The sequence below is a fragment of the Labeo rohita genome, chromosome 9 (assembly GCF_022985175.1).
Source record: "Labeo rohita strain BAU-BD-2019 chromosome 9, IGBB_LRoh.1.0, whole genome shotgun sequence".
Taxonomy (NCBI): Eukaryota; Metazoa; Chordata; class Actinopteri; order Cypriniformes; family Cyprinidae; genus Labeo; species Labeo rohita.
In genome coordinates, this window is record NC_066877.1 from 33,240,413 (window position 1) to 33,267,620 (window position 27,208).

Consider the following 27,208-nt stretch of genomic DNA (forward strand, 5'->3'; position numbering starts at 1 on the left):
TGTCTGGAATCTGAGAGTGAAAAAAAATCTAAATATTGAGAAAACCACCTTTAAAGTTGTTCAAATGAAGTTCTTAGTAATGCATATTACAAATTAAAAATTAAGTTTTGATATATTTACGATAGGAAATTTACAAAATATCTTCATGGAACATGATCTTAATATCCTAATGATTTTTGGCATAAAAGAAAAATTGGTCATTTTGATCCATACAGTGTATTTTTAGGCTATTGCTACAAATATACCAGTGCTACTTAAGACTTAAGGTTTTGTGGTCCAGGGTCACACATAGTTTATCTAAAAAAGAAATATTATAAAGCTTCAGAAGACTTGAATGATGACTTTGACAATTTCTTGATAGCAACCCAAAAAGCAGTATGTGCAATCAAACATAATTTCTATTTCAACTGTTTTGACTATTGTGAAACTGTTGGAAAATGTATGTGGAAATGGGTTTCGAGTCATGTTAGACATAGTCTAACTTGAACCTAACATATTGTCAAGCTATTGTAGGGCTTTAAGCAATAATTTTGACAGATTCTTGACAGTTGACAGCCATGCAAAGTTTGTGTGCAATTGAGCGTCATGCTTATTTAATCTGGTACAGCTTTTTTCCATGTTGAACAAAATGAAGATGTCATTTTCCATATGACAAAACGTCAGGGTGATCGCTGGCTGTTAAGTTCATTTGCAAGTTTGCGTGGCTTCTAAAATAAAAACTGTATGTTAAAGCAGGATGTTTGTGCAAAAACCATATAATCAGGCTAACCTGATGAAATAACAAAGTAATTTGCTGTCACTGATTATGAGTTATTTCATCTAAGGCACCGGTTGAGCTAGGATTGCATGCTCCAAAAATGAGTAACTAAATTAAAAAGACTCATATTTGTGACTAAATAAAGTGTTGGCTGCCAGTAAACATCCTCCCTCCCTGGGAAAACACCTCTACACACCCTGCTGAAAAAACTGATTTGCTGGTTTAAGCTGGTTTCCAAGCTGGACCAGATAAAAAAAAATGACCGAAGCCCTTCTAAAACCAGCGGAAGACCTGCATGCCAGCTTAGATTGGCTTAAAACCAAGATGTTTGTTTTTTCAACAAACCAGCCATGCCCTTTATTGACACTGTGGCATGTATGATGGGAAGGGATGCACCACCTTCTGCAGAACTGACTCGTCTAGTTTAACCTCTCCATCTGTCAGCACTCCCTTAAGGCAGTGCCATGAGTCAGTAGTGTTTGCTTTCTATCCTACAGTGCCAGGGATTTCAGAGCCGTGCAGGCCGCTGCAGGGATGGATGGCGACGCGCACAGTCGACCACCTGACCGAAGGTACACCGTAAGCGCTGAAATATTTACTCATTAGCTCTGGGTTTGATCTCAAAATTTTTAATTTAGTTTGTGTTGCACTCTAACTTTAAAGTTGTGGATATTCATGTGTTGTAAGTTAAGGAAGTATTGCTCTATAACTTTCATTTTTATAACTTTTCCAATATTATGCAATGAAGAAGATGGGAATAAAGAGCTGAGGGAGAGTTTGAGAGTTTGGTTACATGACTTTGTAATTTTTGGTATTGTTTTTGAAAATCTTTAAAAACAGATCATAGACTTTTAATTTGATAAACTAGGTTGGAATGCTTTAAGAATGGCAATTTTGTGCCAATTTCTAATATGTACTGACGTGCTGTTGTTTTTACATCGAAATGAATGATGTCACTTCCTAGAGGATGATGTCATTAAGGAACTGGCTTTTGTTAATAAAGAGATTTTGCAGAAGGCTGACAGATACAAAGTGATGACATGGGAAGAACTATGAAAACATTTTGTAGAAATTTCCCAGCTGTGCAGTAGGTCTAGATATATGAAGAAAGTGAACTGAAAGATTGTATTGCATTGTGCAATATGTGTGTTTCTTCTTTCATATTGTGGATTAAAAGATTATGTGGAATGAGGAGGAACGTTAGCTAATATTTGTCATTTTTTTCCTGCAAGTTTTTCCAGTTTTCTTTAACCTGCAAGCAGTTGATTGCACATTCCAGCTCTTTGTGAAGACAAATCATAGTGATGCCTAATGTGAGGTCTGGAATAAACTATTTTACTGAAAATAAATGAATGAATGTAATGCATTGGACAGGAGCAACATTTGTGTGTTCTGGGCTGTTAATGAGTGAAGATTTGGAGCTTGTGTGTCTAAATGTGTCTCTGATTGTGTGTTTGTTTACAAGACAGTCTGACTGTAATTAAAGTCTCTGTTGTCGTAGGCATTGCCTCGACCTTTGACATCGGTGCATTTCCTGCCTGCAGAGCAGAGCTGAGAAACGCTCTTGGACACATGTGGAGGTCATGGGAAATGAACTTTAGGGAGGGGAGACTCTTGCAGAAATCTTCTGCTTAATTTCTTTGCTGGGGAAATGAGGATGTAATTGCATTGCATTTCTAACTTTACTGAACAAGAGTCATCTAGCGAAGCACAGGGTCTACAGTTTTCATTTCCCTCTTAGATATGACTGGAGATTACAGAAAAATGACGATGTGATGCTTGATAATTTGACCTCAGAGGCAATTGTACTTATCTGGTGTAATAATCCATGGCTGTGGGGCAGGAATCAGAAGACTGGGAAATTTAAAATACACAAAGCAGACGCAGAACCTGGTCATTGAAAACCACATGAGGCCGATTAGCCGTCTATAACATGAGCGTGGAAATCTGGATGCTGAATCCTCCATATGCATTAGAGTCAAATATGATCTTTATTAACGCACTTTGGACTTTAAGACTTTGGAAATTTGTGCTCCATGGGTTCAGATTTAGCTAACGGAAGATGATGTCAGATGAGAGCGTTCCAAAGGCTGGAAGCGTTTTCTATGAAATCTGAGAGATTTTTTTCCAGCACGTTCTCATAACTCTCTTTTTCTGCATTATTTTCTTTCTCTTTCTCTCTCTCGCACACACACGCACACACGTTACGTCTCCCACGTTGGCTATGAGCACATCCCTGTGTTATTGTGATTTTAATTAGAGGCGAGTCTGATATTTTGAAGGCTTTTTATGAGATCCTTTTGAGCCTCTTGCAAACGCTCTGATTTTCCACCCAGAAATATTTGATTAGTGTTGCCCGTGGGCTTTACGAAGAGAAACTTTTGTTGTGTTAAACAGCATGACTCTTAACCGTGCAGACATTGTTGTGTAATTCGGGAGGAGGATTTTGGTTTCTCTGGCACTGTGCGCATCAGACCATCAACCATCTTACTGTATGTCTGTGGTGCAACTTTATTTGTAAATCCCAAATTTTCAGCCTTTCGCCGAGTTGCACAATTTATTTGGATTGTTTTTACATTTAGGTAGGCTTTTTTGGTTCATACAGGTTCCTGCAGGTCTCTTTGTATTATTTAAGTCTGTACGGTAGATCTGGGAAAAAATGTTTATTTGATCTTATTTTATTTTATTTTTTTCAGTTAATGACAAAGATAAAACCATAAAAAAACAACCACTTAAGTCTGATTCTTAAACAGATTTATTTTTAATGAGCAAAACGATGAGATACTGTTTTGAATCGGTGTGAAACCGATCTAATTTTGTTTGTACTTTAAACCTGGCATGAAAATGGTTGAAGCCTGTGACAAATTGCTTGTGATTTTCCTGATCTGTTAGAAACGACTTAAAGAACATAAGCATCTGCTAATTGGTTAAATGTAATTAAGCACTGAGCAGTGAGATCATTTCTGTTTGTAAGAACATAGAAGCATAATGGACACCAAATCAAATCAAATCAAATTTGAATCGAAGTTAAATCAAACTGAATCAAGATTCCTGAATCAGGATCAAATCAAATCTGTTTTGATACCCAGTCCAACTGAATCTCAGCGAATCCATATCCAGGGTTTCTGCAGGTCTTAAAAAGGTTTTTAAAAGTCTTAACTTTGCCCTTCCACAAATTAAGGCCTTAAAGAGTCTTAAGTTGGTGCACAAGGTTTTAAATTCAGAAAGTAATGGGATTGCATGCACTGTGAAAAATGAATGTTTTTGTCAGTGTTATTTTCTTGTTTTCCAATACAAATATCTAAGCATCCTTAAATCAAGTTTTTTTTTTTGTTTGTTTGTTTTTTTTATTTTGAGAAATTGAGTTTAATGCTTTAAAACAAGAGCAAATATTTGTCCATGGGGTATGAAAACTTGTTTTCCCTTTGAGTTAGGTTGATTTCTCTGAGCCCACTGGCAGATATTTGTCCTTTTTTGAACCAGTCAAAAGTTTTTGAGTTTTTTTTCTAAGAAGTCTCTTCTGTTCACCAAGCCTGCATTGATTTGATCCAAAGTACAGTAAAAATGATATATATAAATGTTTTTTTTGAGCAGCAAATCAGAATAGTAGAATGATTTCTAAAGGATCATGTGACTGGAAAAAATCAGCTTTAAAATCACAGGAATAAATTACATTTTAAAATATATTCATATAGAAAACAGTTATTTTAAATAGTAAAAATATTTCAAAATTTCACTGCTTAAAAATCTTAGTGTTTGATAACTTTTGACTGGTAGTGTATTTTTATAAACTGAATTAAAAAGTAATAGAGATCAGTTAGAAGTTGTGCTGCTAACACAGTGTGTTCTCCTTGGGTGTTTACATTTAGAGAACATATTGGCATATTGTGTTCTCTTCAATTTATTTCTAATTTTTCTTTAATTGGCCTTATAAAGTTCTTAAGAAGTCTTAAATTTACCTTCATAAAACTTGCAGAAACCCTGATATAATTCACACAGTAATACACACCCTTATGTGTGTTTTTTGATTAAGAATTGTGGCTAATTTTCATAATGCTTCCATCTACCAGTGCAAACACTGCACTCTCACCTCCATACAACACACTTGACTGTCGCTTTTGCAGATTTTCCCTCAAGAAAGTGCAGAAAATGTGAGCCTGCTAATAAGGTACAGTAACTACAGATGTGCCCGCATTTAGCGGTGTGCTCATATTCTGGAAGCTCAAAATGGTAAAAGAAGAGACTGACAAATGAGGGGAATTTAAGCTTGATCTCTGCAAATATGAAAGCAAGATGTGGAACTTCGCAGGTGTTGGCAGGACTCTTGTACGCTGCTGCAGTTTGGCTCCTTTCGCTCTTGACATCTGTTCTTGGAATTCCGAGTTGGACGGACGGCTACGGCGGTGTGAATAAGTGTCGGAATGTTTACTCGCTTATGATGTCATCTTGTGTGATCTTCAGTCATTTCCAAACGATCAACACAGGCACTTCTACCTCGGTGCGGCAAGGACCAGGCCTTGACAACAAAGTGTCACCTCAGGGACGGGGGATGGAAGCACTTAAGTGTTATTGCAGATGTTTCCATTCTTTCTCACACTCTATCTTTCCTTCTTCATACACTTGCGTACTAATATACACACACACACACACACCAGTCACACAGCTGTTCTATCCAATCTGCTGTTGAAAGCTACAGTATAAGGACAGTAATGTTATTTTGTTGGCTTGACAAAGAACCACCCAGAACACTCTACAATCCACCTAGGTACACCTTAGATACCATCAAAACACTAGAAAAAAACATACTGGCTCTTGCATCAGCATCATCATGCACGCATTGTGGTATTCTCGTGAACGTGCTTCAAAGACAGACACAGAAGAGAAGAAATTGTTGAATGAAGTATTTTTGTTTTCTTTGTGCACAAAAAGTATTTTTGTAGCTTTATAAAATTAAGGTTGAACCACTGATGTCACATGGACTTCTTTATTGATGCCTAATTTACTACCTTTCTGGGCCTTGAATGTGTCAGTTGCATTGCTGTCTATGCAGGGTCAGAAAGCTCTCAGATTTCATAAAAATTATCTTAATTTGTGTTTCGAAGATGAACGAAAGTCTTATGGGTAGTTTACGAGTAGTTTATGACAGAATTTTCATTTTTGGTTGAACTAGCCCTTTAAAAACTTGGAATTAGATTAATGTACATTTGAAAATACTCTGAAAAGTGTTTTCTCAACATTTCAACATTGCATTTACTACTGATAAACACATTAATTTTTATTTGAGATTTTAAGTTTAGAAGTCAATAATTAAGTAACACATTTGCATGTTCACGGTTCTCTGGCCTTGGTTAATGGTCACATGACATGCAGATAGGTAAAATAGTGAATATTTTTTGTAAGTGTTTTATTTTAATTTTACAATTTTATGATTTAATTATTAGCTTTTCATTAAACTTACAAACCTTGTGCAATTCCTTCATGAACCCTAGTTTAAACCAGTAGGGTATGAAAACTTGTTTTCCATTTGAGTTAGGTTGCTTTTTCTGAACCTTTCTCAGATATATGTCCTTTATTTTAATTTAATTATAAATTAACTTTATTTTGAGAAATTTCCCAGAAAACAAGACGTCTTATGTCATCTTGATTTAGGACATCTGCACTGAAATAAACAGGCAAAATACTTAGAAGGAAGTTATTTCCATTTTGTAGTTAAGCTATTTTTTGTAAAATTAAAAGTTGTGCTGTTAAAATAATGTGATGTTTAACACACTTTATGTTGGTAATGGCAGCAGATGGAATATATTTTCTTTTTATCAGCATGGTAGATCAAGAATATCCTTTTTTTTAAATCGATGTGTAATCTAAAAGTAATCTAAAAGTAGTCTGATCATATTACCTAGGGCTGGGAAAATAAATAGATGCATTGCGAGTCTAGAAATGATTCTGCATCAATTCTGAGCTTAGTTTTTAACAGCAGATGGCACTCCATGCTTTAGAAACAGCTGTACTCTGCTTGCTTCGATTTCCTTACACACACTTGATCCTAAAATAATAATTTATAAAGTTCGAAAAGGCTTAAGCGAATTACAAGCGTGTTCACGGTGAGCCGTTTATCTGTACGGTGGCCATACAGATAAAAGTAATACATCATTCAAATATGTAAAGTCTCTACGTTCGTTAGGCTGTGTTCACTAGAATGTCATTTTTGATCATACAGATAAAAGTAATACATCTTTCAAAGCTGTAAGGAGATTCTAGAGAAGATTCTACGTTCATTTGTGTGCACTCACAATGACAATGGAATTTTGTGCTTTTGTAAAATATGAAAGCAAACAGGGTGTGACTTCTGCCGTCTCTGTGAACTTGAGCGCAAAACTTCAAAACTCTTTGTATACTTACAGACACAAAAAATATTTCAATAGAGAGTCAAATGTCTACTTTTAAATGAACCATTTCAAATGGAAAACAGATATTATCATATTATGTCATCCATATGAAACATGCATACAGGCACATCACTACTGCGGAGATGACGAGTCAGCGTCACCGACTTTATCTCTTAAGACGAAAACAAAAAAAATCACTAGTTTATCAATAAATTAATAAAACATTAATGCATCTTGGGTGCTTATTAGGCTATGTAGCCAATTAAAGGTTCATTATTATGATTTATATGGTTTATTAATAAACATGTGACTACTGCTTAAAATGAACAACTTCTAGTCGACCAGAAAAATCTTTAGTCGAGGGCAGCCCTAGTAATTTGGCATCAGTTACGGACTACAATTTGTAAGTAATTTACCTATTTACTGGCAAATACTCTGAACACCCTAGCAGCTGTCTAACAACTACTCAGAACACCATAACACTCTGCAAACCATTGGAAAAACCTGGCAAAACCCACTGAACGTTTGTCTTGGATTTTTCTTTTCTAGTTGTTTGGATTAGTGCAGAAGATCATTTAACTTTGAAGTTGTTTGCATCTACTGAACGCTCTGCAGGTAATGAAAGGTGTCAGGATGGGTGTTTTCTCAATAGAATGATTAATAACCCGGTGTGTAACATTTACAGTTTACCGTGTAAGGTTTAGGTGGATTTAAAAGACAACTCCCATCTAAGACACTTTTAGAACAATGACTAGTCTGGAAAATGTAGACATCAACAGCTTGAGGCGATTTGAAGCTAATAATGGAACTTCACGTTTAAAATCACACTAGTAAAAATACTACAAGCCATGGGATGGTTCTCATTCTCATTTTAGATGCATTTTAGTTTAGTCATAATTTATTCATCTTCATACATGTCAAGTCAAGTCAGCCTTTAGTGCTTTATACAATACAGATTGTGTCAAAGAGGCTTTACAGTATTGAACAGGAAAATAGTATGTTGATAATGCAAGTCCAATGCATTATTAAATGCATGTCAAAACGTGTGACATAAAGATGTATTGTATTTGAATATGTGGAAGCATGCATTTGAGAATAGAGAGCTAGAGCAGAAAAAAATGTTATTTTGGTGATGTTAGTTGACATATTTAAATTCTTGAGTAAACTATCTTTTCAAATACAGTATTACAGTACTTGAGCTGTTGCATACTTGATAATGGCCGGACTATAGCGTCATTAAATTCTTTCTTCATTTGCTCACTTGAGTAATAGGGTATCCTTTCAATGAGACGCTCTTGTGGTGACAAGCCCAGCAGAATGAACACAATGGCTCTGTTCTAAAACCTAGTGAGCTCCTTTGATGCCTACTTAGGCAGCGCCCTAACTGAAATGCAACCTTAAGGTCGATGATTTGGAACACCACACTTCATAGGCAGCCTAAATGTGTTGTAAAAAAAATACACTACTATTCAAAAGTTTGGACTAATTTGGAAAGAAAATAATTTTTATTTACCGACTTTTGTTCAGCAAAAATGCATTAAATTGTGCCAAAAGGGACAATTAACACATTTATAATGTTACATTTGTTACAGATTTCTATTTCAAATAAATTGTTCTTTTCAACTTTCTATTACACAATTATTATTATAAAAAAAAAAAAAAAATCATTATTTCTACAGAAGATTCTTTCTGAACAATCATGTGAGACTTAGGACTGGAGTAATGATGCTAAAAAAATTCAAAAAAATTTGCAACAAAGTAAAAATTTTTTACATTTTACAATGTATTCAAATAGAAATGTTGTTTTATTCAACTCTGCTCATGGCGACCCGAGTTCAATTCCCATCTCAAGGTCCTTTGCCGATCCTGCTCCCCTCTCTACTCCCGGCTTTTTCCTGTCATCTGTCTACTGCCTTATTGCAATAAAAAGGCATAAAAAATGACATAGCCAAAATGAGGTACTGTATGCTAGAAGGCCTATTTTGCATGCATGGTCTTAAAGGTGACCTATTACGCCCCTTTTTACACCACCATACTTTCAACAACTTTTTTTTTTTTCTGTGATTTTTGCAGAGCTGATTTTGGCAAGGTAAAAAGGGTGTTGTTTTACACTACCATTGAGAATTTTTAACCAAAGTATATTATAGACCTTTGATTAAGGCCCTAAAGAATCATATCAACTTGTGGAAAATGGGCATCCGATGACCCCTTTAAGGGATTTAACCAAAATCCCATTCAAAAAACCCATTGACTTTGGGACGATGGAACCGGAAGTGCTAAAATGGTAACTCGCTTCCGGGTTTTTGACTACAAAGTGACGTCATATTACCCCCACTAGGGGTAATATGGGCGGGATCCCTCCTTATGATGTCGTCAAGGTAGGGAGAATCTGGAATCGTGTGTTCAGAGAGACTGTTTATAATTTATTGGGATTATAAAAAAAGAGTGGGTGGATGTTTTCACACACTGTGGCCACTCAACTGTTCAAACCTAAAAGTGATTTTTGCATAATAGGTCCTCCTTAAAATGCTGCCTACGTAGACAGCTCACTATGATTTGGAACAGAGCCAGTGTCTGTAGATGCCATAGATCTTCAGTACATACCATACGTCTTGACTCCTCCACATTCCACACATACACACGCTCTTGCTCACTCTCTCAACAGCTGTATTTAACACGCCGGCCTTCTCAACACTTCCACACGTACTCAATGCAGTGTTTCTCTCTGTGGAACATGAGAACTCCTGATTTCGCACTGCCTTTCCTGTCTGAGGAATACAAGGGCTTTATTTCTCTATGTTGTGTTTCTCAGAGCACTGAAAGAGCATGTGGCAGCACTCCAGAGAACACAGGAGAATGGAGGCTCTTTGTTTTGCTGTCAGGCCTGCAGGCAGTGACCGTAAACTGCTTTGAATGCAGCAAAAAGGAATATGCTCCAAATTGATTAGTTTGGTGTGTTAAACGTGGTTGGCGTGCCTCCGTCAGATATGCTGTCCTGTCGAGCGCTGCGTTCCAGAAGATGATGCATGTCAAGTTCCTCAAGTGTGAGACATTTGTTGGCGCAACTGTAAGCCGTCGGTGTTGCGCGTTTGTGTTTGCTAGTATGCACATGTGCTTGCTTGACACTTGCAGACATTGGCATGAAGTCGACATTGGACAGTTGCAGTTTGCATGATGTTTGGTGTTATTAAAAGTTCTTGAATGTCTGCATTCTCTGACATTCATTTTTAGCTGAATCATTGTGTTGTTTTAGCCGGTGCAGTCCGATTCATAAACACATTAGTCTTATGAACCGATTCTTTTTAATGACCAGGCCAAAAAACTCACAACAGAACTCTGTCTACGCTTTCAGATTGTGTCCTCACGTCATAAAAATCATGCTGAACCTGCTGTGGGAACTGAAAGAGCTCACAGTTTTCTTGAAGAAATGATCCATTGCAGACTTTTCCACTCTAAATTTTTTTTTTTTCTTTTTTTTTACTCTGAGCGTAAATCAGTCTGCGTACTGCATATTACAAACTGCATGAGTCAAAGCTTACAATTGTTGCTAATTTTGTATTTTTATTATTGTTTTAGTAATATTATTTTATATTGATTATATTAATTAATTTGTTGTGCGTGTCTCTCTCTGTCTCTAATATTTTTGTTGTTGTTGGTGTTGTTATTAGTAGTACCTAATTTTGTATTTGTTTTATATGTTTATGATTTTTACTATTACTACATTTCTTTAAGGTTTATTTATTACTGTTTATATACTTATATTAATAATAAAAAGTAGTAAAAGAATACCAGTCTTACAGTCTGATGTGACCCAGTTTGGCAAATTATTATTAATATTGTTATTATTATTATTATTATTATTATTATTATTATTATTATATAGTTGTTTTATTTACTTATTATTTTTTGAAACAGCATTAATAATATATCATTTTTATTATATTTTTATGTTAATTTATTTTTTATTATTTTATATAATAATAATAATACGTTTATTATTGTTATTATCATTATTATTATTATTATGGAACATATTTTGGAACACTTATTTAATTAATATTATTTTAAAGTTATGAATATGAATATAAATGAATATACATTTAAAAAAACGAAAAATGAATATAAATAGTTGTTTAATTAATTATTTTTGGAACAGCATTAATAATATATAATTATATTTTTATATAATAATAATAATAACCATAACAGCAATAATGATGATGATTATTTTATTATAATAATATTACACCTATTTTTTATTTGTTTCTTTACTCTTTATATACATATATTAATAATAAAAAATAGTAAAAGAATAACAGTCTTGCAGTCTGGTGTGACCCAGTTTGGCAGTTTATTATTATTTGTATTTATTTATTTATTTATTAGAACAGCATTTTAATGCATATTATGAAAACAAATGTAACAAAGAAAGTCAAATACCAACACCCTTGCACCTTGGCGGTGAAATTTGCATGGGCGATCACCACATGTATTGTCTTCAGAAAATGTGATAATGTAATTTAAACCTGCTCCCACACTACAGATGATTTTTTGCTTAATATGATAAGACAAATTGTTTTTCAGCACATAAAATTATAAAAAAATGGACTGTTTCCCCTCATAGTAATTTTTCGATGTAACATGAGAGTTATAATGTCCATCTGCCGCATTACTTAGAGATCAGAGTCTTTCAGGGACTGGATTTCAGGCCGTGGAGCTCGCCAGCTCGTAATGGCTTCTATCATGAGTGTCCATCTTGTTTTAAAAATCTTTGAGTTTTATTCTCAGTGTCAGGTACTCGTATCAGATTTCATTAGAAGATTGCTTTCTACACATACTGATTTATTTTTTGTACAATCTTGTGATTTCCTTCTAATTTCATTCCGATGAAGACATCCAGCAAATATCCAATGAAATATGTATGACATTTAAGGCACTTTAAATAATGCATAGTTTCCATGCAGCTTTATAATATCCATAGAGAGTGTATGAAATCGCAACTGTGGCTTTTAATCTTTCTCTTTACGTTGCCAGTCTTCATGCATACCCTGAATCTCAAACACTTGACATAGTTGTATTTTCTTATTTTTTTTTTTTTTACATTAGTGTTATAAATATTTTAGTTTAATATTTATTTTGTTATATATTTTTTTATTTTATTAATACACTGTATTTTATATGCATCTATGCCAAATCTTGTTCCATCTTTTGGGCAATACTATATATTAATACAAGTTTACATACCATTAATGATTATTTGCTTAGTTGCATTATTATATGAATTACTACTAATTATTTTAATAAATCAATACTTTTACTTTAATATTATATATGTTTTATTTTATTTTATTTTATTAGTACGCTGTATTTTACTTGTACCTATGCCAAATCTTGTTCCATAATTTGTGTAAAACTATATATTAATACAAATATACACACTATTTATGATTATTTGCTTAGTTGCATTATTATTATATATTATTTTTTAGTAATTTTTTTTTTATATTTTTTATTTTTGTTATATTTAATGTAATCATTTAATTTAATTTAATATTATTAATATACTGTATTTAATGTGTACCTATGCCAAATCTTGTTTTATAATTTGTATGAAACAAGTGTATAATTAATAGTGTATAATTTGTATTAATTCCAAATTATACAATATTAATAATTATTTGCTTAGTTGCATTTTTGTATTACTATTAATTATTTAATTTTTTTTTACTTTAATACTATAAATATTTTAGTTTTTGTAATTTTATTTTATTTTATTTTATTTTTATACTGTATTTTGTGTACCTATGCCAAATCCTGTTCCATAATTTGTGTAATACTATATATATTAATACACACTTACAAATATGAGTGATTACTTGCTTGATTAGTTGCAGTATTATTAGCATTACTATTAATTATTTTATTATTTATTATTCTTTTAACTTTAATATTATAAATATTTTATTTTTGTGTTATTTTGTTATTTATTATTTATATATTTATTATATATATTATAAATATTTTATTTTTATATTTATTTTTTTATTGTATTTTGTTATATGTTTTGGTATTTTTTTATTGTATTTATTTATTTATTTATTTATTTTATTAATATACTGTATTTTATATGTACCTATGACAAATCATAATTTGTGTAATACTATACATTAATACAAATTTAAATACTATTAATGATTATTGGCTTAGCTGCAATATTATTTGCATTACTGACTTTTAGTAAATATTTTAACTTTAATATTATAAATATTTTATTTTTAGATTTATTTATTTTTTGTTATATTTTGTTATGTTTATTATTTTATTTCATTTAGTACCATATCTGATGTACCTATGCCAAATATTGTTCCATAATTTGTGCAATTCTAGTCATAAAGCACCAAGCGATAACGCAGACAAAACCTGCGAACCCAAGCGGTGATGAAGATCAATGTTGTGAAGTCTAGAATTTGGCCGCCCGGTGACTTTTGGCCACTACTGTCCGTGTGATTGGCTAAGAGGGAAAACACTGTCTGCTGTATCTCTGGCAAGTGTGTCTCTGCAGACAATGTCCCTTTGTCTCAGAAGAAAGGATTCAGTGTAATAGTTTTAATTATGACTCCAGGGGAAATACTTCCCTCTTTTTACTTTTATGTAAATGTTGGCTCTTGAACTAATACGGGGCTCTTACAAGCTTTTTATACCCAGTATATTCCTGTATATCTCAGAAGACAACAAGGTTAGTGGATTTGAATTTCACGGTCCTCTAAGTAAGCCGAGCATTTAATTCCAGTCTACTTATCTTGTAAATGGTACAAAATATTCCTACGAGCCTGTGATCGGAACCATTTCCCCTCTGCGTTGCTTATCTAAATGCTTGGCAGATGTTTTGACCGGTCTCTGTAGAGAAGGAGATGTTTGCTCGGCCTTGACTTTTCGATATCTGGCTTCTGTGGTGGGAATGTCGAGGTCGGGACATGTGTGAACCCGGAGAGATGCGTGGGTGAAATGGTAGAGTGAGAGTTCATCAGGCAGTACATTGACCCTCAGCGTGACCTGTAGAGGATGGGGTCGCTTGCGGGTCTCGTATGGATCACCCGTTGCGTCCTGAATCCCATTTTGAACATTACGTCTCCATTGCAGCATGTTTCCCCCTTGCTCTCGTCATGGGAGAGCTGCTGCAACATGGACCGTAAATGTGGTACGCTTCCGTTAAACGTCATTACCTTTCCTTTCTGCCTACGTCTCATTTGCTTCCTAGTGAGATGTAGTCTTTAATGTTTCCATTTGATTTTCAGATACCGTTGTTGAGCAGTGGTGTAGTTTATCACACGTGCATTATATAAATGGTATGTTTGCAATGTTCCGTTTTTACGTCAGGACTGGACATAAAGTGGACACTCAATACTGTAATTTAATGGCAACCACCAAAGATAAGGGAATGTGTTTTCCTATTTTATTTTATTTTATTTTATTTTATTTTTAATTTAATTTAATTTTATTTTATTTTTTATTACATGTTGTTGAGCCTATTTTAGCTTATTTTATTTTGTCTATTCTATTGACTTATTTTAGCATTTTTAAATATTTGTAATATTATATTATATGAAAGTAATTTATTTCACTTTTTTTTTTTTTTACTCGTTTACATACTATGCATGATTATTTGCGTAGTTGCATTATTTTCATGTAGATTATTTTTATATTATTTTAGTTTTTTATTTTAAATTCTTAATTTTGCATACTATGCACAATTATTTGCTTAGGTGCATTTATTAAATCATTTTTATTTAAATTTTTATTGTATTATTTTTATTATATTTATTTATTTTTTACTTATTTGCTTACGATGCATGATTTGCTTAGTTGCATTATTTTCATTAAAAATATTTTATTTTTATTTTCTATTTTCTTTTACTTATTTCATTTATTTTTTACTTACTTGTTTACTATGCATGATTATTCGCTTAGTTGCATTATTATTTTCGTTTCGAAGAATGTTTATTTTATTTTTATTTTACATTTTCACATCTTTTATATTTTATTATTTTATTTTAATTATTTATTTTGTCACTTATTTGCTTACTGTGCATGATTGTTTGCCTAGTTGCATTATTATTTCCAATAAGATCATTTTTATATGATTTTTCATTTAAAATTATTTCGATTTTGAATTTACTTACTATGCATGATTATTTGCTTAGCTGCATTATTACTTTCATTTAAATTATTATATAGTTTTTTCATATTTTTTATATGTATATTTTATTTTTATGCATTTTTTTGTTTACTTTGCCTTTACTTTGCATGATTATTTGCTAAGCTGCATTATTTTCATTAAGAGTATTTATTTGTTTTATTGTTTTTATTTGACATTATTACTTTCTTTAAAATAATTTTTATTTTCTTTTGATTTTACAATATTTTTTATTTTTATTTTTTATATATTCAAAATTTAGTTTTAATTTAATTAATAAGATTATTTTTTTTTAGTTTAAGATTATTTATTTTTATTTTAGATAATTAAATATTTAATTTCTATCTTATATCTTATTTACTTATTGCTTACTCTGCATAATTATTTGCTTGGTTACATTGCAGTGATTTATTTTAGTTCACCAGAGACAAAAGTCTTTAGCTGGTTTTGATGCAATGGTTAGCAGTTATTTTAATGCAAGAAGTGTAATATAAATATGCAATATATATGGTATAATACGGCACCTAAATAACATGAGTAAATACACATATAAAATCTTATGGTATTATTTGGCATAACTGAAATAGAATCAATACTCAAATTTCTATCAAACTAACTAAATTCTGCTGAAATTGACATTTCTATCAGGTTCAACCAGTTCATCGCCCACTGCATTTCCATCGTAGACTACTTAATTATAACGTGAGTGAATTCGTTTAAACAGTGTAGACGTGGTGTCAGTCTGTGTACAAGGGAAAACTGTTTGTTTTGCTTGAAATAATAGGGCATGCAAAGAGGAAGTGATTCACATATAGAGTCACTGTGTTATTTTCTCCTCTCTCCTTCCCCCAATCTCATCTCTCTTCCTCTATCTTCCCATCCCACAATGCTTTGGGAGTAATGGCCTTTCCAGATCTTCTCTAAACAGCTTATGTTTACTGTGAACGACCTCTCTTACCATATTACCAGCTGTGGTCCTGGATCTGTGTTTTGTCTGTCCACAGGGAATATGCCCGTCAAACAACCCTCTCCAATTGAACTTCCTTTGCCTCACATCCCACCCACTTTTTGCTTGATGTTCAAGGGGATGCGTGAATTGATAAAATGCAGACCTTGAATGCAATTAGGGTTTCTGTGGGCCTTAAAAAAAAAGTCTTAATTCACCCTTCTACAAGTTAAGGCCTTAAAAGTTATTAAATCAGAACACTGATAAATAATGAATGGATGAATGAATCAATCAATCAATCAAATAATAATAAATAAATGATATAAAATAAATTTTAAAAAGTGTCTTAATTCACACTTCCACAAATTAAGGCCTTAAAAGCTATTAAATCAGACCACTGCAAAAAAATATAAAATAATAATATAATAATACTTCATGTAAAATAACACTGTAATACTTATTAAATAAATAATGTATTATATAAAAAATAAAAATACATAAATTATATAAAATAAATAAAAAAGTTTCTTATTTTACCCTTCCACAAATGAAGGCTTTAAAAGTTACTAAATCAGAGCACAGCAAAATAAATAAATAATTCTAAATAAATAAATAAATGTAAAAATATATATAATAAATAAATTGTCTTAATTCACCTTTCCACAATTTAAAACTTTAAAAGTTATTAAATCAGAACACTGCAAAAATAAATAAATAACATAGAATAAATAAATTAATAATGCTTACTTACTAAATAAATAAGTGTTTTATTATAAATAAACAATAAAATAAAATAAAAAATAAAAATAAATAAATAATGTAAAAGAAACTTAAAGTGTCTTAATTCACCCTTCCACAAATTAAGGCCTTAAAAGGTATTAAATCAAAACACTGCAAAAATAAATAAATAAATAATCATATAAAATAAATAAAATAATAATAATACTACATAATTAAGTAAATAAATAAACAAAGAAATAAAAATACAATAAAAATAAACTAGTTTTATAACATAAATAAAATAATAATGCTATTAAATAAATAACATGTATATAAAAAAATAAATAATATAAAATAAATAAAATAATACTATGTAAATAAATAAACAAATTATTTAAAATAAAATAGTAATTCTAATAAATAAATGATAGAAAGTAAAATAATACTAAATGAGTAAATGTGTTAAAATTAAAAAATAAATAAAAATGAAAATCAATAATATAAAATAAATAAATAAATAAATATAAAATAAATAAAATTAAATAATAATGCTAAATAAATAGATTTATTATAAATAAAATATTGAAAGTAAATAAATAATATAAAATAAATTAATAATAATAATAATAATAATAATAAATAGATTTATTATCTATAAATAAATAAACAAATAATAAAATAAATAAAATAAATACATTCTATAAATAAACAGATATAAAATAAATTTAAAGAAAGAAATTAAATTTATTTCCTGAGCCTGTTGGCAAATATTCGTTCTTTTTTAATCCGAAAGTCTCTTAATTTTTGTCAACTTCTTGTAAAATATAACTTATCTTCTGTCAGATTGCTTCTCAAGTAAAAGTACCTTGAATTATGAATCTTTAGACATTTGCACTGGAAAACAAGACAAAAAATACTGATGAAGAACATCACATTTTTGCAGTGGTAAAAGTTATTTCCATATTTTAGTGGCTGGGAGCAGAGCTGTTTAAACCAAAGTCTTTTATTTATTTATTATAAAATGAATTGAAAAGTAATGTAGATTTGTTGGAAGCTGTATATTCACAGCATTGCTAGTACAATTCAATACAATATTTACATGCAGAAACCATATTGATGTATTGTAAAGGTCTTAAAGTTTTAAATTTACCTTCATAAAACCTGCAGAAGCCCTGTGCGATGCATTTCGCATTTAATAAAAATTGTCTAACAAATGCATCAATGCGAAAGCAATGTCAAGTGTAAAATCCGGGCACTGAAACTAAATTTCCTCCACATTTAATCTCATTTAAAAGAAACAATTGAGATATTAAAGAGACCTCGCCACCAGCTTTCACTTTGCAAGTGTAACCCGCATAATGCTTTCATTCATGGTCATCACACCTTTTCAGCAGATCTGCAGGGAGAAGCTGTCAGCGGTGAGCATTTTTAGCATTCCCACTGTTTTTATAAGGGCAAAGGAAAACTGGCAAGATCGACATCTCGCTCCGACGAGGTCTGTGGGTGCTGGAAAGCCATTTAAAAAAGAGAAAGAAAATCTCTCTCGTGGTCGGGCCCCACCGTTCTCCCTCATTGTGAGTGTGAGGAAACTGCAGAATCGTGGTAAACTGTGATCTGAAGGTCAGCGGCTCTTCCTGCCTTTGACGCGCCGCTTCAATGGAGCATGCCGAATAAACGTTTCCACTGGCCAAACAATGATTGTGACTTCTTCTGAGGCAGGATGGAGTTGTTTTCGGCAGACTCAGGATTATGGATCAGGTTCGAGCATGCATATGCTGCGTGACTGATGCAGTAATCTCTTAAAGCATATGATTGGAATTTTTGGGGCCTCACCCTTTGTCCACTTTCCATAACTGATTATTTCAGGCAGTAGGGCACTTTTAACCTCCTTGCATTGAAGTTCCCTCCTGCTGATGAAAAGCAAACTTTGATGAAGAACAATGCAATGTTTCAATCTCCTACTTGTCTTTGGACCCTGAGACCTGGAGTCACTACAGGACTGATAAATGTATTAATGCAACATAGCTAGAGATCACTTGTATTATTGTTGTAAATCTTCATATCGCCCGGCCCTAAAACTTGCTCTATGGTAAAGCACTAAGGCATTATAAACATAATGGTATGACTTTCTTAAAAGCTGCTTTTGACACATTCTTGTAGTAAAATAACACTAACACGAATAAAACATGTTTTTGTTATTTACATTTATTCATTTAGCACACGCTTGTATCCAAAGCGACTTACAAATGAGGTAATGAATGTTACCTGAAATAAAATATAAGGATGTATTGTTTCAGCTAGTTGCCAAGGCAGCATTTCTAATTTTAATGTAATTTATTTTATTATTTTATTTTGTTTTATTTTCTTCTCTAGTTTAATATTGGTAAGCCAATTTTTATTTTAGCTTATTTTGTCCATTATATGTATTTTTTTATGTTATTATATAAATATAAATTGTCTAATTTTTTAAATGTTTTTAATTTTTTATGAGTTTTTTATTGTTTTATTTTACTTGTTTATTTTACTTGCTTATTTGTATTATTATTTGCAAAAGATGTTTTTCTTTATTTTTTTATTTTAAATGATTTAAATTCTGCATTTACTTACTATACATGATTATTTACTTTGTTTCATTATTATTTTCATTAAGATTTTTTATTTTAGTTATTTTGTTATTTTGTATATTTTATTTTATTTTTATTTACTTAATACATGCTTATTATGCATGGTTATTTGCAACAAGGTGCTTTTTATATTGTTTTTATTTGTCATTTAAAATTATTTACTTTTTATTTAAACTTAATTTAATAATAACTAAATATGAAATAAAAGTCATAAAATTATATATAAAAAATGCCAAACACACAACAAAATTACTAAAACGTTGAAATGAAAATGGAAAATATAAAAATAAAAACTAACTCAAAATATTAATGAAAACGATTGTGGCATCTCATCGATGCTTAAATAAGACAAATAAATTTGTCTTGCAGTAAATGCAGTAAATGAAAATCAGAGCTCTGATTTTATTTTATTTTATTTTATTTTTGGGAATCTAGGATTTACATTTTTTTTTTAGTAATTAATTAATTTATTTTTTGGCCTATGTTTTGTGTCTTTTAAAGTCATATGCTAGCTTTTTATGAAAACCAAAGTGAAGCTTAAACATTTAATTCACCTACAAATTATATTTCTGTCATCATTTACTCTCAGTGTATTCCAAACCTGCATGACCGACTTTCTTCTGTGGTAGAAAATGACTCAGTGTTTTTTGTTCATACAATGAAAATTAGTAGGGGCCAATGTTGTTCTTCAAAATATTGTTGTCATTGCAAAAGAAAGCAAGTCGTACAAGTTTGAAACAACATGAAGGTGAGTAAATGATGACACAATTTAAATGTTTTGGTGAACTATCCCTTTCAGTCATTGTGTATTAATTCATTGAGCTCTTACATGGTCAATCTCCATTACACCTTGACATTAAAAGAAAAAAGCAATGAAAAGCGATGCACAATATATTGGTAGCATATTGATTATCAATTGTGCATTTTATAGTTGGATATTTATTAGATATTTAATATTGTATGCTTTTTAACTTATTAACTAATAAGTAAATAAAAATATTGATCATATTAAATATTTTAATATCTGTAAAGTATGAGATTTCACAACTTCATACACACTGTTTTTACATCATTTTAACTGATCGAGATAAGTTAATACATTTTCATCTTAAATTTATGTGTTGTACAAGATTTTAAGTTGTTTTTTAAGCCAGTTTAAAGTCAGTCGAAAAGAAATGAAATTGAAAAAATATAAAATAAAAACTCAAAATATTGAACTATTATAGTATCTCATTGATACTTAAATAAGACATAAGTACAAATAAATTCGTCTGGACTGAAATGCAGTAAATGAAAACCCAGTCATTATTTACATTATTACATAAATTATAAATGTAAATAAATAAATGTATTAATTATAAATAAATAAAATAAATAAACAATATAAAATAAAATAATAATAAATAAATAGATTTATTATAAATAAATAAATAAATAAATAATATAAATAAATAAATAAAATAATAATCTGAAATAAATAAAGTATTTAGTTTGCCTATATTTCAAGCTTCTAAAGACGTATACTAGCTTTGTATGAAAACCAAACTGAAGATTAAACATTTAAATTTATTGTACAGGAAAATTTAAGGCAGCAACTTTTTTACAGTGCAGAGTTTTTCAGTAAATAACAACCTACAATTATGGTTTGTTCAAGGTGTTTTTCTGTCAGCTTAAGATAAGACTGTTAAGACTGTTTGCACGACCAATGACAGACAGAGCGAGTGTTCAGGAAACCTGTTTAATCATTGTTTTTGCAATTCTGTTTAGTGACACTAGTGGTGCAGAAATGACAGACTTCACTTTTAAACCTGAGGTTCACGACTCCCCGTTAAGCTTCGATAAGTTGCAACAGCTTTTCTTCATCACATAACCACAACTGTGCTTGTGAAAGCCCATTTGGAGCCGAAAACTGACAGCTGGGCCGGCGCACAATTGTTTGGAATATGGTGCCAGTTTATCTCATTAAGTGAAATCTGGAGATTTAGTGAAACAATCTGCTTCTTCCTACGCAACAGTCTGGTTTGGCGTCACTGCGAGCTTCTGTTTGCGAACGGGTCTCATGATAAAGAGATGAATCCGGTAGACAGACCACATGAATCACAGCTGTTTGTTGGGAGATGATGATGGTTCGCTTCTCATTATTACGCTGTCTTCATCTGGACACTTCATGAGCTCCCTGCACCTGATGAAATGCAAATTCCTTGGCATCCGAAATTCCCACATTTGCTTCACTCACATTAGAGAAATAAAGGCCCACGAATGCATTACAAAATTCTTGCAAAAGCATGTTTGTGAAGTCATGACATGAGTCTAATAAAACCCTGTTTTTTTTAATAGATCTTCATTGCATCAGAATTCCTGGAAAAGGTCACGTGTTTTCTCTGCAGTATGAACAACTGATACTCAATCAATCATTTTCCTTCGGCCACCAATTGAATCGGTTCTTATCGGCTCAGAGCGTGTTGAAGCTAATGTGGTGTCTCGAGAGATCACATAATTAGGTCCATCTTTGAAGGAAAAGCTCAGATAATAACAAGATCACAGGCGATGGAAAAGAGCGGTGCTGTTTTTCTTCTAGCAGGTTTAATTGAACCTCTGGGCCCTGACATGCCTGAGCAAGAATGTGAGTGAATACTTTTGTATTACGCGGCTGCTCTTGTTGTAGTTGCACAATGATCTCTGGGTTTGTTTTAAACAGATGAAAGGTGCATTGCACTGGACTTTGAATGTGAAATTGCTTAGGATCCTTCTATCTATCTATCTATCTATCTATCTATCTATCTATCATCAATCTATCTATCCATGTCATTGTATATATGATATACATTATTTATAAATATACTAGGGGGCTAGTATATATAAATATACTTGAATGCTTGAATCTGATTGGCTGATGAACATTCTAAGGTGTGCAGTTATTTTCAGGAGAAACCCACAGATAAAGTAGTTCCACGCAGGTCTTGACCGCATTACATTTTCGTATCACTTTGCCAATTGATTTCAGTTATTTCAAAGGTCCTTACAGCCTACAACAGCATAAGAACCAATACACTGACCAAGCAAAATAAATATGTCACCCTGGACCACAAAACCAGTTGTAAGGGTCAATTTTGTTTGAAAATTTTTTGTTAGGATAGGACAATATTTGGCTGAGATACAACTATTTGAGAATCTGGAATCTGAAGGTGCAAAAAAAAAATATATATATATATTAAGGAAATTGCCTTTAAAGTTGTCCAATGAAGTTCTTAGCAATGCATATTACTAGTCAAAAAATAGGTATGATATATGGTAGGAAATTTACAAAATATCTTCATGGAACATGATCTTCACTTAATATCCTAATGATTTTTGTCATAAAAGAAAAAGAAAAATCGATAATTTTGACCCACACAATGTATTTTTGGCTATTGCTATAAATATACCCAAGCTACTTAAGGCTGGTTTTGTGGTTCGGGGTCACATATAGTAAACAAGATAAAAACAACAAATTATGTCCATGTTTTTGCCACAAAAATGACCTTTTATAATGTTCAATTCAATTCAATTCAATTCAAATTTATTTGTATAGCGCTTTTCACGATACATATCCTTGCAAAGCAGCTTTACACCAAATTGACATTTTTACAATATATGTACATATGGCAGAGATGTGTGGTAAAGATCAATTAATGACATAGTCAAACAGACAAAGAACACTATAAATTAGTAGCAGAAAGCACATACTCTCTTTCTCTCACTCTCTCTCTTAAAGTGCACACAGAATCTCAATAATCTCGATAATTGTCGTGGTCACATGATGACATGAAACGATTTTTTAAATATTCTAACATAAAAGGTATTTAAAGGAGAAGTTCACTTCCAGAACAAAAATGTATAGATAATTTACTCACCCCCTTGTCATCCAAGATGTTCATGTCTTTCTTTCTTCGGTCGTAAAAAATTGTTTTTTGAGGCAAACATTTACACTTCCAAAATGCAGTTTAAATGCAGCTTCGAAGGGTTCTAAACGATCTCAACCGAGGAAGAAGAGGCTTATCTAGCGAATCGTTTTTTTTTACAATTTATATACTTTTTAACCTGAAGTCTTTATTTGTCTTTTTTTTTTAAATATTGCAATAAATATTGTATCAGGGACTTCATATCACGATATAATTGTATCGTGAGATTTTGATATAAAAACGGTGCTGTTCTTGAAGAAGATAAACTTACAGTTTCGCTATTAGTAGAAATGCCTCTACCAAACTCTGTTGAGAGATGGACAGGCTCAGGTACTTTAATTTACACATGCTTAATCTCTCTGTCTGTCCAATAACTTAATTACTGCGTTAGTCTGCTATCAATGACTCAAGCCTCTGTTACTAGATCTAAAATTATGTTTTAGAATTAGCAACAGAGGTGTGGGATGAGATATGTAAGAAATTAATTCTACTCACAAGACCAAACCCTAATAAAGGGCAAAACCTGATGAAACACAACATCTGAACAATATTTGAGGTGTGGTAACCATAGTATAAGTGGAATAATTGGCTCCGGACCTGTTGAATTATTAGAAAATAATGCACACCCCAGGTGTAACCACCTCAGGTGTGCATTATCATCTAATAATTAAACAGCCAGTCATTAATTATTTCTTATGTAAATTGTTTGATTGTGATTATTGAATTATTTGAATATTATATTATTACATTTTTATATATATATATATATATATATATATATATATATAATACTATATTATATATAAATGTTAATTATCATCTAATAATTTAACAGCCCATTGTTAGTTATTTCTTACATATAGTTACAGTATATACAGTATATATATATATATATATATATATATATATGCACACACACACACACACACACACAGAGTGCATGCATAATTATGCAAGTTGATTTTCAAATTTTTTATTTTTTTCCCAAGCACATTTTACCCATTCCAGACCACATCAAACTTAATATCTTAATAACCGCTATTAATTTTTTAATCATTTAGAAGTTATATATAATGAAATCCATAAGGCTCGAAGTGAAAAACTCATGTTCAGGTGTGCATAATTAGTAAGCAGGTTTTCTTCTACAGATCAAATAAAAAGTAAAAAATGCTTATGAAAAGGATATATATAAAGCTTTACATGATCTAGCCTGTAGTTGTATTGCAGTAAAAGATTACTCTTTTTTTGGTGAAATGCATTTTTGTGAAACCTGAAATTTGGTACGCACTGCATTTTTATCGTGATGGACAGGAATGATTAAGGTCTGTTTTGAGGGCGTGAAAACAGTTGAATCATTCTGAAATTAAGTAAAAATGCAGGGAACTGGGAGCCGCCTTTCAGAAATTATCATTAATTATCAACAAATGCCTTCATCATTTTTTTACTATTTCCATTGAAAAAAGTGTGTTCTAGCATGCATGTTTGCGTCATGGTTTGATAACAGTAAAGCAAACATAGCTGAAAGCGATAAGACTTGATTGCATTAGTGTAGCGCTATCAATGCAGTTTCAGTGGGTTTTACCCACCAGTTCACAAAAAGCTGATTACACGTCTGTGGCCATGATCAGCTGCTTGGCTTCACTTCAGTACACACACACACACGCATGCTTTCATCGCAGGGGTTTCTCTGACAAGCCCATTGAGAGCATGTGATGTCATCAAATGGGCGTGACCTTAAGGTAGGCCTGCCACTTTTGGAGACAAACACTCTCAAGTCGTGTCTCACTCGTTCTCTGAGTGACTGTGTGGATCAATGGGACATGTGAGGTGTCTAAAAAGAGGATTTTTACACCGTAGCGCAGGAGGTAAGAGACAATTTGAGTTTGATGAATGAATGTCTTTGTCTTGTACCTGTAGGGCAGGTAACTCTAATGCAGAGCCTCTTGTTGGTGCATGTTCGTATAACTTGGCGCACAGTATGTTAGTTTATTTTGTCTAGTTGTGAAACCAGTCTCATGACCGTATGTTATACGTTTGTTTGTTTTTACCTGGAAAAAATAAGTAACTGTACTTGTATATCACTGAGTGCTGCTGATGTGTTCGTCCATGCAACTAGAAGTTTACAAAGCACTAAAGATAAACAGCATTGTTCCTAAAATATCCCGGGTGGAGTTCGTTACGGAGCAGGAAGGTGCCTTTTGGATATTGTTTCGCTCTTCAAACCCACCTTTCCCCAAAGGGCCAATACTGGAAGGCGCCTGTCACCTACACAATGCCCTGAATTGGACGTGACCATGCTGCGAAATCCCCGCTCGTTTGTCCCAGATTCTCCCAAAACATTCTCAGTTAGTGTGATCCTTCGGATAATGAAATTCCATGCAGCGCCGCAACTGTCGCTCCTCGCACGGCAGCTGCAATAATGCGAGCCGGAATGCGTGGAATTTGTCGATCCCCCCCGAACGACTTCTATATATTGTTGTTTCTCAGTGTTTTATGTGTTGCGAAGATTTCTGGTGACCCCAGATAGCCGCACTCTCTCTCTGTCTCTCCGAGCACTTTAATAATGCAAGTGGTCTTTGCTGAGTAAGTCATGTAAACATTAATTAGGCTACTGTAGACACCCACAGGACCACACAGCCTTTATTAAAGCTGATGGAAATGGGCGGCAGACACGTTACGCCTGGTTAGCCCATAATATTCACACAGGGCACATTGCCTCTGTGTTTCAATTCTGAACGGTAGGAAGTCGTAAACCTGTGAAGGTAAAACTGTTTCTCTGTTCTCTCTCTCTCTCTCTCTCTCTCTCTTTCTCTGTCTGTCTCTTTCTCACTCACCTGATGAATAGTTGACAATGATTAAAGGGCTACTGTAAATGATGTAATTAGTGCTTATTTAAGGTTTAAATGGGTGTTAACAATGTTACTGTTCAAGTGAATTAGGGTTGGGTTATTTATTTATTTATAAGGCTACATTTGTTTAATCAAAAAACAGGGAAACCATTATACTGTGAAATATTAAGATTTTAAATAACTTTTTTGTCATTTAATATACTTAGAAAGTGTAATAAAAAGGCAGATATTATTTATCACCAATTTACACAAGTTTATTAATTCATTTAGTTTATTTTAATGGTGTTCATACTGTTTTATATAGATTTTTTTGGCCTTTTAATGGTATTAAATGCACTGCAATATATATATATATATATATATATATATATATATATATATATATATTACAATGTTTATATAGCAACATATAGTTTTTTTTTTTTTTTTGCCTTTTAATGGTATTAAATGCATTGCAATTAATGTGTTTATTGGCCACAAAGTTTTGTAAAGCTGCTTTTAATCAATGTGTATTTTGAAAAGCGCTATAATTAAAAAAAGAAGCGTTATACAAGGGCTGTCCAACATTGATACAAGATACAAGAAACATTGTACAATGACGCCTCAGTCCCTTTCAGAGGTGATTTTCGTTTTGGGAGAAGCCAGAAGTCGCAGGGTGCCAAATCTGGGCTGTAGGGTGGTTGAGTCACCTGGGTGATTTGTTGTTTTGCCAAAAAATTCTGCACGAGACTTGTTGCATGGGTGGACTGTTGTTGTGATGAAGCTGCCAATCGCCAGTTGCTCAAAGCTGC

At 32.1% G+C, this 27,208-nt stretch overlaps 1 protein-coding gene across 5 annotated transcripts in view; it reads left to right on the forward strand.

Moving 5' to 3' along the window:
• The window catches only part of cobll1b (cordon-bleu WH2 repeat protein-like 1b), a 72,275-nt gene that overhangs the window by 919 nt on the left and 44,148 nt on the right, over positions 1–27,208 (forward strand). For 2 of the 5 annotated variants that reach the window (XM_051119193.1, XM_051119190.1), the window contains exon 2: positions 1,255–1,329. The exons of 1 other annotated variant lie outside the window; for it this stretch is intronic. In XM_051119193.1, coding sequence (XP_050975150.1) covers positions 1,255–1,329 — 75 coding nt within the window. Of the gene's footprint in view, positions 1–1,254; positions 1,337–25,319; positions 25,434–27,208 lie in introns of those variants that run through there. 2 more of the 5 variants (XM_051119191.1, XM_051119194.1) reach the window with 2 other exon arrangements.